Raw genomic sequence first — 17,491 nt, forward strand, 5'->3', positions numbered from 1 at the left:
TATTCGATCTTTGTAGAGACGTTTCAAAGAAGTTTATTAACGCAACGTTTCCTACACGTTCTTAAAGAATAATTCACAAACAAATTGATATGATTTATATTCTAAGAAAGTCAATCGTTACTTTACACATTGCTTTACAGTACTCACAAGTTTCGCAAATAACGCCACACTAATATTGTTTCTTTAACATAATACATTTGTTGCGGGAGTTCGTTCACAAAATAATGGTACACAGGTGGGTAAAGACCATGAAAAGTATCAGCGTTCCTACAGTTCGTTATAATGTTATTTACATATGGACTTCACCTGTTTTAAAAACACTCATTAATACACTCCTGAAAACAATAATATTTTTCTATTATACTTTTGGGTGTTGCATATTCTCAAACAAATTAGTAAGATAACTATATTCCCCGCCAAACATGAATCGAGTTGATTTGTTTCTTCCCACAAAATATTTTATATAATGAATGAACATAACTGTTTTACAACCTGCATTATGGGACCCTTGAAAAGCTTCGTATAACCCCAAAACTGATACCTTGATCAATACTCGTGGACTATACTCTCAACCCAAAAATAATGACCGAAAAAGGGTGTAAAAAAACAAAAATTTGTATATCATCCCTCACCAAAAATTACCAATAAAGCAATTGGCGACCCTACATACCTGTCTATGTGACAGGCAACAAATATTACAGAACTGAACTCGTATCCATGAAACATAATACGGTTGGCACATAGATGGAGACTATAAAAGGAGACCGCGAAAGGGAAAAGGGAAAAAGGGGTGGCGGGAACAACACGGTCTTGGCAAGAATGGGCACTTTACTCCAAAAAGACAGCCCATAGCACCAAACAATAACTTGAACTAAAACCTGTAGAAAGCGCTAACTTCACAGTTTCCTCAACGCATCACCCGCTCCATAAGTCAATAGGAGCTTCTTTGCACAGATCTCCAAGCACTTCAAAACTGCAAACTCTTCATGATCAAAGACCAACTGATGATCACAAAGGCGACAAATGCCTCAAATATAGGCAACCCTCTGATTCTCTCCTAAAGAATGGGTAACATCTGAGAACTTGAGAATAAAATAAGCAACAGTAATAATGTACATTCAGAAGCTTAAGAAGTTGTAGCAGCCGTTGACTTCTCTAGCTTTTCCTTTTCAATTTCTGCCCTTCTCTGCTCGGCGTGCTGGGCAACACCATTGGCAAGAGCTTGATAATTGAACTCAAGTGTCTGGGTGAGATTCTCAAATCTCAATGGATCCGATGATTGTATCACTACAATAAAAATTATTTTGTAAGGTGAGTGTGTAACATGATGACAATGGGGAACACTAAGCATTTTAGCTTACCTTTGATTGTATCCACGAAGAAAACAAAAGGATCAACCTCATCAATTGGGGACTGCAACTCTTCATCATCACTATAGTCCTCGTCTGAATCATCATCGTCCTCATCATTGGGCCTGAATGATTTCGCCTACATCCAACAGATGCAGAATGAAAACAAAATTCAAAGATTGAACAATAAATTATAAGATGAACTGAAGCTACAATAATTGTACTTGGAGGGGGGAGGGACAGATTATCTCATTTGTTCGACTCATTTTAGAGAAATTTATAGCTAGTTTTTATCAGCTTCCTGAAAGAAGCTTTGATCCTGTCTTACTGGACCCAGTGTTGACATGGACCAAAATTTCTTACTAGGTGCACAGATCCTAAAGAAAAAATAAATTGGTATGTGGAATAAAAACCAACAAAATGGTACCACTATATATTGGCAGCAGCTGCAGCAAGAGACTGCTGAGCCTAGATGGTTATAAAACAAGATCTAAAATTATAAGATTAGTTTCAAAATTAACAAATAAAAAATTATTTTAACGTTAAACTTCAGGTTTTTCATTTGTTCTCTATACTTATTTCAATAGTGAACTTCATAATAAAATATATTACAGACACAACTACAATTCAACCAAAACCGAACCACATAAGGATGAACACTTTTTTAAATTCACTAGTCTAGATTTCAAATTTGACTAAACTGGGTCTTTCAAAATTCAATGAAAACTATAATGACCTGACCAGAAGATGAACTACTAGAATATCCATCTTGCAGCTCATATCTGCATATAGACATACTATAGAACTCATATGCAAGCAAATGTTTTTAAGGCCAGCATATCCAGATACCTGTTCAGCCAACTTTCTAAGTGTGATAGTATCACCATCGTCCCCGTCATCAGCATCAACTCCCATTTCCTTGTCAAAACCACTGCCATCCTCATCTTCATCATCAGTTTGAAAACCATCCATATCATCGTCATCTTCAGCTTCTTCCTCCTTTGCAGCTTCTGCAATCAGTACAATAAACATGAAAATTAGGCACTAACAAAACTACTGTTAGGAGTTTAGGCCAAGCAACCGATACAAATGACATCAGTCTACCCCCCAAAAATATGATTGTGAGAACTCAGTTACAGAGACAAGGAAGACATAAGACCTGCAACTTGATCCTTGTAGGCAACTAGAAGATCAAGATTCGCCCGAAACACCCTTCCTAAAGCCTCTGCCGGCAATTGATCAGAAGGAAGTGCCAGTAATGACGTCAAACCAAGGCAGCATACTTTCTTTTCATGTTCCCTGCACATACAATGTTTGTTTACCATCACCAGACACATTCAATTTGTCATCAGACAATCTCTATACTGTTGTACAGAAGCATGTTGGCAACATACAAAGTAAAATGGGAACAAGTGATAGCAAAAGGTAAAATTAACAAACCTTTTAAAATTAGCACGCATTCCACTCTTCTTAACTTGTTGTAGCAACTGGAACCAAAGATGGAAGATTTCTGATGCAACACCTAGCTTTTGCAATATGCTGAGAGTCAGTGCTGCGTTGTAGTAAAGAGCATCTGCAATCTGAAAAAAGCAACTCGTCTTAGAACAGGTATTGAGCGTACATCAATACAACAGACACCAGCACAATCAAGATATCATCAGAACATTATAGCCAAAGAGCAACAAAATCTGTTTTCATCATTACTTTAGTCATTCGTGTAATTCAACCATTGAATGTAACATTCCCTTACCACTTGCATGAAAAGACATTTCAAATATGATTTTTCAGTGTGACGCAGGCGTTCAACAGTAATTCTAAGATATGGTTCAACCCAGTGATCCACATGTCCTCTGCAATTCTGGAACACAACTTCAATAAGCTTGGGAGCTGGTACAATATCATTGTCCTCCATATTTTTATCTGACATAACCTATATATGATATAAAAATCAGAGACCTCGGTAATAACACAAAAAATAATAATGATCACTGATCAACCACCAGGCTCCAACCAAATAGTTGATGCTTTAAGTAATAAGGTAAAAATAACTCACTGATGAAATCATGTTCCACAAACTCTGTTGATAGTCCGGTTCTTTGCAAGAAAGGAATTGAGCAGTTCCCCTCGAAATATAATTGTCCAAAGGAACCAAAATATCTGCAAAAAAGAGATCATATAGAAGGATGATAAATTTCCAAGCAGGTCAAGATAAGATAGACTAGAAATATGCTTGTCTTGAAAAGTGAAAGCAACAACTATTTGAAACCCAAGTTCAATGTAAACAGACCAGAACAGGTATCAATACCAGGTCTGTGTATGAAAGTAAAAAGGAGGAACTATGCATTCAAGAACAAAACTAAAAATATTGACATCAGTTACTAACAAACATGCATTTTGTAAAGGAATCAGAAAACCACTAAACCACAAAAGCAAAAAGGATATGGACATGACATAATCACCACAATCAAGCAAAGGAAATTTGACGAGAAACAGCATTTATTAAAATATATAATTATTCAGCACATGTTTGCATAAAGCTAACTCCACAAGCTTCTAACTTTAGAATTGAGACCAATAATTTCAAGTCTAAGGAGAAGAATATGAACTTAGTAATTATACCTTGGATTGTTACAAAATGAGTTCTGAAGAAATACAACACTTAGTCATAGAATCATTTTCACTTATATTTTGGAAAGACGAAAAACAGCATGGAATGTACATTAATTTGTTCCTATTGAAGAAATATATTTTTGGGAAAATAGAAAGATTGTATTTAGAACATGGCAATTATTACACTTGGGACGAGACTTTCCAGGTTTCAAAGATAAGTTGTGATCACTGCCCTAGAGACCCTGGCAGAAGAGTCTAAAGGTGCTGCTGCACATCCACATTATCCAACCATTTGGCCAGTACACGCAGCAAGAAGAACCACAGAGAATTCAAGTTGGGATAGTCGAAAAACATAAAATCTGATAGCAAACCAATAAATAACACAAACAAACCTAACTACAAGAAAAAGGATTGGCACTGTTCAAGTTCGCCACAAGGGGTTGAAGCCAAGGAAAATTTTCATTAAAATCATTTAGAAGACCATGAACATTGCCCAAATAGTCACCCACAGTGCCACCAAACTGTAGACAGACACTCAACATGACTTTGGCAAAATGCCCACACTAGTGTTGACTGTCATTTCATTTATATAAAGAATCTTCGCTTGCACCCACATAGCTTGACAAGTATCATGAGCACGAAAATTCTGCTTTAAACGACTAAGAGAGGACTTAAGGATTGGAACTATGTCCCCTTTCAGCTTGGGTCATTAGGCATTTGAAGCCCAAGTCATATTTATCAACTCTATGGTCTTAATATTTCTAACATCAGTTCTACTTTGTTATTTTCCATGGAAAATAGATGTTATTTCTTATCAAAATAGCACCAACTAGGACTCGGGCTTCCAACATCAAACTTAAGAAGAGATTGGGCATGATAACTGCTCATACTTCAACATATTCACAGGAAGATATGAGATATATATTGCTTTTAACCAGAGAAAATTGTCCATGTTGTATGTTTAGCTTGTTTCTTTATTAATAGAAACACTCCATTGTTGTGTTCATCTTCTGGTTAATTCTCCAGCTTTAATATCGAAAAATAAAATAGACCATTCAAAGATTATGTAAACTATGTATTAAGACATTAGCATAGAAAAAAGAGTTAAAAGTTGTTAGAAGCACATACTTGGAAAGAAATCAATTGCCCAATCAGCCAGTGCTTCAATCATCAATGGCCAAAGACTCCACATATCCAACGATATTGTTGGAGAGAAAAAAGTCATATAAGATACAATCTCCAAAACTTCTTCAAAAACCTCTGTAGACACACAACGAAGATAGTAGAAATTAGTGAAAATCCAAGCAAAATTAAAATATACAAACCATGGTTTACATATCACAGTCTAATAATTACACAAACACAAATACAGGGTCCAAGAAATTAAAGAAGCAAATATATAAAGGCTTCAAAAGTTTTTCAGCATCACATTCATTTTAATAAGTTCAAGCATGTAGAGGAAGTCCTAAATAGCGATCAACTACTTCATACAGCCATCTTAAAGTGTTACGAAACATTACTAGAAGGGGAAGAAAAATCCATTATTATTGCCCATTTCTTACAGAAAAAATATACTTGCACAAGGCTTAACAACCAGAATAACTGTACAGCTGGACAACTGCCAAAAAGAACAAGATGGGTTTTTTTTTACCATTTTGGCTAATAAATAAGAAGGAATTCTAAAATAATAGGCCTGCTTTTTTTTTCTCTCCATGTACAAATTTACTCCAGCTCGCTTCTGAGTGTCTATCATTGGACCAATTTTTATGATTAGCTTCAATGGTCTAGACAGAAAAATAGAACGCTTTTGTGGAAATGCACAAAATATACAAATGTTTTGGTGCATATGGTCAGAGACTGAAACTTAGAATTTTTAAAGGGGTTGTTTTAGCACAACAATTGTCAGAGATAAGATTAAGCAGTTGGCCTTTATTTCGTAGAAACTACCTATATTTTTAAGGAGTTTTTAACTAAGATGCTGAGAGATTTTAGCAAGCTTTGCTTAATTGGTGATTCTGTTTTCTTTGTACCCTCTTCTCCAAAACTTCTGTAATTCTTAATGAAAAGATGTGTATATACACATAACACGAACACAAAATAATGACAGAGCAAAATGCAGGACAGATATTGTCATGTGTGAGGGCAGCATAGAGAGAGGTACCTTGACCATCATTTGTCAACATTCTGCGCATTATAGGAAGCAAAGTTGGCTCAATTTGAACAAAAAGGTGAGGAAGCCTGCTCACTGATTCAAGTATTGTACTAATAGCACGTAAACAACCAACAGCAGCCAGAGCACCCGGATCATCAGCTTCATCATCAGCTTCTGCAGTGTTCATACACCTCCAAAATGCAGCGGCCTGTAATTTAAAATAAAACCAAATTATTTTTATGCTACCTCTAGAAATTGTTAAAAAATTCTTTTAACAATTTGTGAAAGGAAAACAAATATTACCAAATTTTGGCACAACCCAAGGGCATAAGGGGCCATCTCTTCCCCAAACTTGTCCACAATAGTCTCCAATGTGAACACAAGGTCCTCATTCTCAACCTCATTCATAAGTTTGAAAAACTCTGGATAAAATTTTGCTTGGTTAAAACTTATTCAGCTAGTCAAATAATAATTCTGGAGTGAAACAAAATTCTCACACCATCATACCATCAAGGAGTTGAGGAAGAATAGGACGAATTTCATTCAAATCTGCATAAGCATGTCATGAAAAAAAAAACAGGTATAAACAACATTAATCGTATAGAAAAAAAAATCATATTAATTACAAAAAATACGAAGAGAAGGTAAAAGCCACCTTTACAGGCTTCAATAAAAGAGCGCAAAGCAAAAACAGAATCGACCCGCACAGGAAGTTCTGAATCCTGCATTCTGGATACCACACACTGCAAAGCCTTTCGGAAATTGTCCTGATCTGAAAAGTTAATATGGGCATACTGTCCAGCCACCCATGCTGCCTGTTTTTCGAACAAAAAATAAATTATAGTTTAAATAAATAGTTCCATAGTCTGAGTAAATTTTAGATAACTCAACGAAATCAAATAAAATATGCATTTGCAAATAATGTTTCATTTAGTTAGTATAGAACACAGTGAATAACAGCCAAAAACCCTTATTTTTTCCAGCCGTGCCAAGGATGTTAATTGCACCATTAACAAATATGCCCATTGTATGCGCCTTTTGCATCCATATACAGCACTCAAGACTGCATATAGAACAGATCTACTGATTATATGAAGCACAAGTTGAGAAACTTAGAAGTAGATCCTGCTTTTGTGAGTAACTCTAGAAAGCAGATCTAGAAATCTTTGGGCACTGATCAGATATTATCTTCCTCTTATCATCCCATTTGAATTTCAAGACCCTTGAGGGTATTGTATCATTTTTGGATGAAGGGTACTGTATGCAAATATGAATAGAACAATGTTACTTGACTATTGTTAAATTGGATTTCATAGCTGTTGGGTACCTGCTTATAGAAAAAGCTCAGTTGTGTTTAGGAGACTGGAATGATAATAAAAAAAGTGCAGCACAGTTCTTTGATTTCTGTTTTTCTCTCTCCCCCCTCCCCCTCTCTCTGTTATGTTTCTTCATCCATATTTCTCTTTCATTCTGTCTTTCTATTTCTTCTCTTTCCCACCAAAGTCCAACATCACATTGATATTAATGGAGATAAAAACTATAATTGGAGATCGTACCTTAGCCCTAAGGTGGCCAACAGGACTGCTGAACTCGGGAAAGACATGTTGCACTAACATTCGCTCAAGTTCAGACTTGTATGGCTCAGTCTGCTTCAATTTGTCACAAAGTGCCCCGATGGCAAGGAGAGCACCATCTTTCTGTCTGTAGGGCTTGTATTCTGCAGAAGCTTCATCATACCTAGTGCAGAGCAAATCATAAATATTGCACCCAATTATAGATCATTCATTCTAACAGTAAACCATTACCTTCTGAAAATTTCAACAATAAATTGAATAAATTTTTGAAGATTTTCTTTCCCCCGTTTCCGAACCAACTCACTCACAAAATCCATGGAAGCGGTCCTAGGACTATACAAATCTTCAATAATGTCTGTAACAAAGAATTAGAAGCCATAAGAAATCCCAGTGCAATTTATTGAAATATTGTTTGCATACACACCAACGTAACTTACCATAGCCTTTCCTTACATATTCATGTGGATCTTCATCCCAAAGCTTTTGATCATTATCATTAAAGCACATAAGGGGGAACACTATTTCAAAAAGAAGGACATCAAGCCGTGGTTGCAGCAGAGTATACATACTATTCCTTGAGATACTGCATATGATGCCAAAACAGAGAAATAATTAATGTGTGCTCTCTAGTGGCACCAAATATAGCACTCAACAACTCATGATCACTATCCAAATGCCCTAACTATACAGACAATAACAACTTTCTTCTTGGTCTGATTTGACATTCAGGAATGAGAAAGATACATTCATGAAGAACCAATAGCAGAAATATACTAGCATCACACATGGGGCACTCATTTCTATAGTAACAGCTACAGGTACAAAGCCTCAAGACCCCATGACAATAGATGCTCTACTACAATGTCAAGCATTTACTCCTCCTTTAGCTTTCAGAAGATTGAACTTCGGTGTTTACTAGGTTCATGTTATAAGAGTTTTTGAATAAGTTCACTGAAATCCTGAATTTACGATGAGCAGCAATTATTGGAATAAGTCTTGCGAGTGAGATTTATTTAATGCATACCATAAGCTTATAATTGCAGATAGAATATCAATTGATATTTGAAAAATAATTGGATATAATGCAGAACACAGAAATCACACAAATACAATACACCTGTCTTCCTAAAGACAAAAGTAGTAACCACAAACTTCAAATAATGACACATATGTACACCCCCCATTATGAAATACACACTAATAAATAACTGCTATCAGTTATTTTCAATGAATAATTGTCATTGAGGCACTTTCTAATTGTAATACAGATTAATGTAGAACAGTTAATGAAGGATAAGATATCTTTTATAACAATTATAATAATACATTACTGTTTCTAACTTCTACACATAACAGGAACTATTATTACACATGTCTAAAAATACATCATGACCCATCAACTGTCCAGATCCCACCATTGCACTAAGCACACTACGGTCGTACATTCTTACACAGGAAAAAGTTAAGACAACAGGCATTGCTTACACGTGTTAGTACTGTTTTACTGGACAGTTATATTGCTGTTAATCGTTTAGATTTCAATTTTTGTATAGTAGCTAGCTTTTACATAGCTGTAACTATGAGTTGTTACAATTAGTTTAACTCTATATAAAGAGCTTCATGTATTCTGTTGCAAGCACCTCATATACAGCAATAGAATCAGTTATTTTCTTTCTCTATATCAATTCAACATGGTATCCAACTCTTGAACAGGCTTTTGTGGCAGAAAACCTTGGCAATCTTCCTCCTCCTCCCATCCCATCCTCTGCTGCTTCTGCCAAAATCTCAGAGAAGCTTGATGATTTCAACTTCTTGCTATGGCAACAAGAGGTTAAGTCATGTATTAAACCACATTGTCTTCAAACATTTTGTTTTGATCCATCGATTCCTCTTTTGATTTGTTACTGAAGATGGTTGTGATGCTGGAAAAATCAATCCAACATATAGCACTTAACAGCAAGATCAAATGTTGTTGACACACTCTAAGTTTATAGCACCCCATTTCTTTCTAGTCTTGGGTAGCCTTCATTCTTATCAAGTTTGCGATAAAGTTCCTGATTATTTTCATAAACAAATGTATACTCTACAACAACTTTGCATTGAACTTCAATCCAAAATTCTTGAAGATTGTCTGACGGCAGAGTTTCTTATGAGTTAAAGCGTTAATCAATTGTCTCACTTCTACTCTATTGGAGATCTTGTTTCTCTCCAAGAACACATCCATGGAAGTTATTTTTGAAGAATTGCCTCAAGACCGTGATTTTGTCATTTTTGTCATTGAAAGTAAGTTTGAACCGCTACCAATTGAAGAAATTGAAACTTTACTTCTTGTTCATGAATCTCACCTACAAAAGTTTTGAAAGAAAGTTTGCTGGATGCTGCCCCTGTAAATTTAACTTAAGGTTCGTTGTCCAAAACGAATTCACTAAATGAAGAGAGCAATACTGTTGTTCCATCAAAATCTGCACAAAATCAAGAAGCTGAAGTACTTGTTACTGCCTTTCATGGCTCCTCCTCATTTCGTGGTGGTCATGTCTTTAGATATCAAGGTCGTGGCTGTGGACATGGAGCCCACTTTTCCAATATTCAATGTCATGTGTCTTAAATAATACTGCTTCATGTTCTATCATATGTTACATCAAAATTATCAAACTAAGGCAATATCTATTCAAGTTTTACAAGTGCTTGGAACCAGAATCATCAAGGAAATCTCAGTTTTTTTTGCTCATAACAGTTCTTACTCACATTTTCCTCAGTAGCAGCATTCCCTCAGGCAAGAGCTCTTTGAATTATAGATAATGCATGAAACCACCAGCTTTTTGTTGAATTTCAACCTTTTATTGGAAGAATGGGGACAGCAATCTAGACCCCTGGGTCATAAAAGCTCTAAAATCATATCATGAACCAACAATCCTAAAAGCCAAACCTGTTAGGTAAAGACACCTTAATGGTTTTTACATTACCTCTCCAAACCAGGCTACTACAGTCAACACATCCATCCATTTATAACCAACCCAGTGAGTTCAAGAAGAAAATAAGTTTACCAATAGATGTGACATTAATCAGAATTAACAACATGCAGTTAATGAAAGGAGTTAGAATATGATTATATAATATGATTCAACAATGCAAAATGTGACTGCAATGTATGCCCACCTGTTGCTTAGATATTGAAGAATCAAGTTGATAACTCGATCAGGTAAATAGCCCCCTACTCTAACAACATTTAACAGATTTAAGTGGCACTCTAAAATTTTCCCAGCGTAATGCTTCTGAAACATTTGGGCAAAGGCTCTGTTTTCAGGGTTTTGCAGCTTCAAGTCTCCAAAACTGTCATAGAAATTCAGAATTAGTGACACAGCAAAAAAAATTTAATATATAAATCAATCCACACCTCAACATACCGAGTGTAGAGCCTATTAAGAATGTGAACGGTCCATTTCTTGACCTTCCACCAACCCCATGATTTTCTAAGATCGGGATCAACAGGTTGACCTTCAGAGGGAACAGGTCTCTCCAATATATTTAAAAAAAGCATCATCCAAGCATTGAAGATATTTTGATCAAACAACAGCTTAGGAATCTCCAACTGAATAAATTCAACAAAATCCATAATTGCACATGTCAACTTTTGGGATTTGAGTGACGAGAAGCATCAAATAAGTGAGGTGGCTTAAAACGCTATCTAAATTGTAAAAGATGCTCTCCTTTCTTTCATTTTATACCCAGTAACAAGGTCAACCAAAAACAAATGAAACTAAGATTTATTCACACACAAACACATAATAAATCCCACAATAACTTTCTAATCTTTGCTTATTTAGATTTAATGGCAATATAAACCCAATGACAAGGGATGAAAAGATAGTAAAATTCATGGTTGTCAAACTTGTTATTTGACTCGTAAACTTATATTTCAGAGGTGAAATCAAGTCAACTCACAGAAACTTGTACGATCATTCAATTTCGTCATTTATGTATGATTTTTACATGTACTCTCAAAATTTTGTTCCCATGGAGATAGTAGGCCTTCAATAATGAAGGTCTACATGAGAAGTAATACAGTGGACATGTATTTCTTAAAAGACATTACCCCAGTGTAACAGAATGGTATCATGTATTTCAACTAAAATTTAACAGAAGGGTATCATTCCTTTTCGTAAAAGAAAGGCATTGCATTTATTTTAATTAAGATTTGATTAACTTCAGTTAGTTGATTAGTGAGGTGAAAGGGGAGAACTTGTAAAAAGGTAGGAGAACTAAAAGAAGAATATCATGTATTTCAATATTCACTCTAGAGAAGAGACTTAAGACTCTTGGATCACCAGATAATTCATTCAATTCTTCTGTTTGTTCATTCCCTTCCCTATTCAAGACTAACCAGATTGGGGATTAAGGTTCTCTACCAATAAAATTCAGGTACCAAAGACTCTTGGATCACCAGAGAATTCGTTCCATTCTTCTGTTTGTTCCCTTCCCTATTCAAGACTTTGATTACAGATTCTATCGGTAAAAAATTCAGGTAGTTTTGTTTCTGATCCAATTCCATTATATGGTTTGCTTAATTGTGAAGCTAGAATGCTGAATACTTATTATGTGAGATACTATATTTTGTTTTGATAATAGTGTTTGAAAGCAGCCTTAATTGTGGCCTCTTTAGGGGCTGGCTGAATTGCAACAAAGGGTATTGTTTAATCCTACATCAACTAGAAGTGTGACTTAAATAGAACTTATAAAGCTTGCACAATCCTCACCTTACAAAGTTACAAGTCAATTTGATGAAGTTAATTTTAGCCCAACTTCTAAGATGGCTTAAGAGCCAATTCTAAAGTCATGATTGAGCCACCTACATTAGCCACACTCCATGCCAGTAAACTTAGGCATTGGGGGGAGTTGGAAAGTCACCTTAACCGCAGTTGCCTTAGTTACAACCTCTTTGGGGGGTTTGCCTTAATTGCTGTCTCAAGGATGGTGTTTAATTCTATATCAACTAAAGCTATGTTTTAAAAAGAGTTTATGAAGTTTGGCAAAACTCACATTACAAAACAATTATGAAAAATTGAGTTAAGCCCAAATTCTAGGACTACGATTAGGCTTTTTCAAAAATATTATTTTTGTTTTGGGTAAACTCTATAAGTCCAATACAATCTAAAGTTTACATAGGGTGTGATCAGAAAAAAATTATGTTCAACATTATGCACACTAACTTCAGTGACACAAGGGAGTTGCGTCTTCTTTCACTGCTTTGAAATATGAAAAACTTATGTCTGAATACTTTCAAACATTGATCCAAACACACTCATACTCCCTCAAATTTAACAACCTTGACCACCTTGAGCTAAAATAGAATGTATTGTACACGATAATTAATATTAATCACCGGTTTTACATAATGACTATTAATAAATGTAACATGAACTCTGAACAAGGTTTGATCTACAGCATAATGCATGAAATAAATTCCTTAATTTAAGAATACATATGAGGAAAGAGAGCATACATATATGGAGGACCAGAATATTTTACAGATAAGCTTGATTAGATCAGCTACTTCAAGTGATGGATTAACAATCTGGACAAGCCCGTTAAAAATATTGAGGAGATGAGGAAATGTCTCTTCAACAATGCGATAAACTGGTACCCTTTCCTCATCTGACTTGAACCTGAGAAGAGAAAATAAAATAGTTTATGAACCTAACACATTCGAGACTAATCAATCTGGACCACCGTTGAAGGCTCACAGTATACTTTTGAAAATATGAGCTCTTGCAAAATCAGAAATCTAATACTTTGAAATAAATTTAAGCACGTTATTAGTGCAGAGCATTTATTAGCTTTGCCAATAACTGATCTGCATAGTCAACTTTGGTGGGGTCACCCCTCCCAACAACTTTTTTGAAATGGAAACTTCGAATCTTGTTAATGGACATAGCAAAATAATCAAACTAACCAAAACGCATGGAATGAGATTTGTCCCTTTCTCCAAACTTATTGAAACATCTCAAATTTTTGGTGTTACCTTAATCCTCATTCATTTTCTTCAACACCTCAAAATGAACTCGAAATTAATTAGTTAATTATTTCTTTTTGTACTGGAAAAGCAGACACTTTTTTAGGTGACATGTCCAACTAGTGTATATAGTTTATTCTTATTTTTATGTTTTGTTTTTCACTTTTTTTGTGACATCTTTTATTATTGAGAGTTTCTCATTCTCTTATATTTGTATCTTTCTCCTCACTCTTAATAAATCTTTTTTTTCTATCAATACAACACATATATAACAAATTTATAGTTCAATGAAATGATCTAACAACAGTAGTACAACCAATTCGTGAGTAAATGACATCGTAAATGTACAATGAAAAAAATGAAAACCAAACAGGAACTTCGATATTGTATGGAAATACTATTACTAAAATAATGGACAAAATTAGCAAACAGTGAAAAAATATCACCAACAGAACTCGGTAGGAACATCAGCCCAGTTATTTCAGTTACAGTATAAAAGATATGATATTAAAAGCTTACTCGTATTTTCTAGAAAGAATCCGCAGCACAAACAATGCACCATAGACTTGTTGATCCTGTAAGTTATGCTTCACCCAGTCAAGAAGATGCGGCCACTGCTCAGGATAATCAGAATGTATAACTGTTTTAAGGCACTCGCCAAGCTGTACCCTATAAACATCACACGTAAGCAAGGAATGCAAATCAATACAATGGAGAATTGAAAAAGAAAAAAAAAACAAGTCTTATTCAAAAAGAAAAGAAATATGCCACATAATTTAAAACCTCATTAGTTGCCATCACCCACTAGGGTAAGGAGAGACATGACCACAAAAAATCAACACATCAAAATATACAAGATTAGCCACCAGACATGAGGCACCAAAGGTGAACGATCGTACCTCAACAGAGGAGGAACCTGGGTTACAAATACGAGAATGTGATCCCTCACCACATCTTTGTCACTCTGGGAAATCTTCTGCTGCGTATCTACATAAACAACCCCCAAAAATGAAGAGTGCGATCAGCAAACGTCCCACTTCATTATCTAACAAGAAACAATGATAAAAAAAAGTGCCTACCATCAATAGGAGACCAATTTTTCGCAATAAAGTTCTTGAAATGAATACTAGCCACTTGTCGTACACCCATGTCAACGTTGTTGTCAACAATGATTTGCAACAGCCTCACCAGATGCTGAGGCGCATACTGAAACTGTATACAAATTCAACAGCAAGTACACAAAATTAAAAGAAGTCAACAAACTGCTACATGGATACATTCAATTACAACAAACTCCGATGTGTTTTAATTTATTTTCCAGTGCGCGAGCTTCATAAACATTAAAAAACTCATGATTCAAAAAGATCATCAGCAAACACAGCCAAATTTAAATTCATCATATTAAACTGCCAGATTCAATTAACAATCATACACCAAAATTCAAATTAACAACAGAAGACCACGCTAGACACTAAATATCATCACGTCTCACAACTATTTTGCAACAGCCTCACCAGATGCTGAGGCGCATACTGAAACTGTATACAAATTCAACAGCAAGTACATAAAGTTAAAAGAAGTCAACAAACTGCTACATTGATACATTCAATTACAACAAACTCCGATGTTTTTTACTTTATTTTCCAGTGCGCGAGCTTCATAAACATTAAAAAACTCATGATTCAAAAAGATCATCAGTAAACACCGCCAAATTTAAATTCATCATATTAAACTGCCAGATTCAATTAACAACCATACACCAAAATTCAAATTAACAACAGAAGACCACGCTAGACACTAAATATCATCACGTCTCGCAACTATCCGTACTTCGTAAACACTTAACCGGAAGTGAATCAATAAAATACAAAGCGATTATAACTCTGATCAGAAAGGAAAATCGAGAATCGGAAGAAGTCGCACCTGATTCAAGCTCTGCTCAGCAGCTTTCCGTTCATCCGGATTGGGACTGAGAGCAGCTTGGAGTATAACAGCGAGACTTGGAAGATCCATGGAACCGAAAATTCGATCAAAACACCTCCGATACGAACCAACTCCGATCAACGCGCAAAGCAATAATTACGAAAGCGATTATAAGTTGAAATCTAAACCCTAGAAAGAGCGTGCTCTAGGGTTTAGAGCGCAAGCTGAGAGCAACGAGAATCGAACGAAGTGCCTTGCGATTTGTGTTATGTTGAGTTGTGTTGAGAGAGAGAGAGAGAGAGAAAGCAGTGGAAGAAGTTGGAGGCTATTTAAACTACTAGGGTTTACGTTTACGGGTTTTTAACCATCTTCATACTACTCTACCTGAAGAGTACTTTTCATTGCGTTGAGAAAAATAAAAAATAAAAAAAATGAAAATAAAAATGAAAATGAAGAATAAATATATGAACTGATACCCTGTTTGTCTAGTTGGACACTTAGCGGGTTGTTTGGGTACGAAGATACGTTAGAGGCGTACGGGATAGGTTAAACCCCGTGACGTGTGTTAAACCGTTAAGGAGTAATTTCTTAATTCCGTTTGCGATTTTGGTGTTTGGTTGGAGTACGCTTCTCCACTCTTATCCAGGAAGCTGCCGCTTCGATGGGTTGGCTGCCAACTTCACCTAATTACAGAACTCACTACCAAAGCTTTCATTTTTTATCTTAGGTTTTGTTTTTTCCTTTCCTCTTTGGTGCTTTTGTTTAGATATAAAGCTCCACAACTAATTTTTCTATGAATTATTCAAAAAATAATAATTAATCTTGTAAAAAGATTATGAGGTAAAAAATGTTATAATTAATCTACATTTCAATCTCAACATATGATCCTAGTGAGTTGTCGATATATTTTTTTATCTTATCTTTTGACCTAACGACTTTATGGAATAATCTTCATTCACTAAAAGTTGAAACGTTAATAAGTTTGTATGAGAGTTATTATTCGATTAACTTTGAAGAAATATTAGACTTTAATTAAATCCAAACAAATTGTAGACCTCAATTAAATTTTAAGAATATTAAATTTGGACAAGTTTATCATAAGATAATATAAATATATAGTAAGAAAATCGTATATATAAGATTGTCTAGTATTTATGACTCATTAATACACTATCTTAAATGTCGGATTAATTTTACATATATATTCTTTCATCCCTTGAAAAAATATATTTGAGACATAAAAAATTGAGAAATTGAACAGTTAATATCGATAAAAATAATAATTTTAATCGAATTACTCAAGTTCAATAAAAATAATAATCTTAAATAAAAGAAAAAACTCTAAAAATTAATATGAAAGTTGAAGAGGTTATTATAGTGAATCATTAAAAAAAATATTCATTTAGCATTACTATAAGAATACAGGAATCAAAATATTTAGATATGTGTAGTGCAAAAATAAGATAACTAGGTAAAAAAATTATGTGATCTTTATCACTTTTTTACAAGGGTTAACAACGGCTCATAGTATATCGTGTGGAATATAAAAAATAAATAAAATAGAAGTAATCAAATTTGACCCTGAACTATTAACCACGCCCACAATTAATATTACAAAGAAAGCATATCAACCAAGATTTGAACCCAAGTCCTTCCAATAACCAGGAAAGGGTTAACCACTAGACTAGAGAAGTTCTTTGGTCATATTATCATTTTTATTTTACTTATTATTATTAACATAATTTATACATATTAATATTATATTCATATTATAAATATTATTATTAATATTATAAATATTATTATTAATATTATAAATATTATTATTAATATTATAAATATTATTATTAATATTATTATAAATATTATTATA

The 17,491-nt window shown here is 34.5% G+C and overlaps 1 protein-coding gene across 1 annotated transcript; it reads right to left on the minus strand.

Annotated features, from left to right (window-relative positions):
* Positions 1–436: 436 nt before the first annotated feature.
* On the minus strand, positions 437–16,361 carry LOC137823326 (importin beta-like SAD2). Its single transcript, XM_068628408.1, has 22 exons — positions 15,619–16,361; positions 14,775–14,907; positions 14,595–14,682; positions 14,215–14,364; positions 13,186–13,348; positions 11,090–11,274; positions 10,842–11,015; positions 8,123–8,268; positions 7,917–8,040; positions 7,668–7,848; positions 6,767–6,926; positions 6,619–6,660; positions 6,415–6,533; positions 6,121–6,319; positions 5,088–5,219; positions 3,403–3,506; positions 3,100–3,279; positions 2,790–2,929; positions 2,509–2,648; positions 2,199–2,359; positions 1,362–1,488; positions 437–1,287 (listed from the first exon to the last, which is right to left on the minus strand). Exons 1-22 carry the CDS (start codon positions 15,706–15,708, stop codon positions 1,127–1,129), a joined length of 3,099 nt encoding a protein of 1,032 aa, XP_068484509.1. The 5' UTR covers positions 15,709–16,361; the 3' UTR covers positions 437–1,126.
* Positions 16,362–17,491: the final 1,130 nt, after the last annotated feature.

Source organism: Phaseolus vulgaris, chromosome 8 (assembly GCF_000499845.2).
Source record: "Phaseolus vulgaris cultivar G19833 chromosome 8, P. vulgaris v2.0, whole genome shotgun sequence".
Classification (NCBI taxonomy): domain Eukaryota; kingdom Viridiplantae; phylum Streptophyta; class Magnoliopsida; order Fabales; family Fabaceae; genus Phaseolus; species Phaseolus vulgaris.

Coding starts and splice junctions, on each gene's coding strand:
- LOC137823326 (XM_068628408.1), bottom strand. CDS start 15,708: ATGGATCTTCCAAGTCTCGCTGTTATACTCCAAGCTGCTCTCAGTCCC. Junction 3,507..5,087: donor GGCAATTGATTTCTTTCCAA/GTATGTGCTTCT, acceptor TCTTTTTTGCAG/ATATTTTGGTTCCTTTGGAC. Junction 2,649..2,789: donor ATGCGTGCTAATTTTAAAAG/GTTTGTTAATTT, acceptor TTGTATGTGCAG/GGAACATGAAAAGAAAGTAT.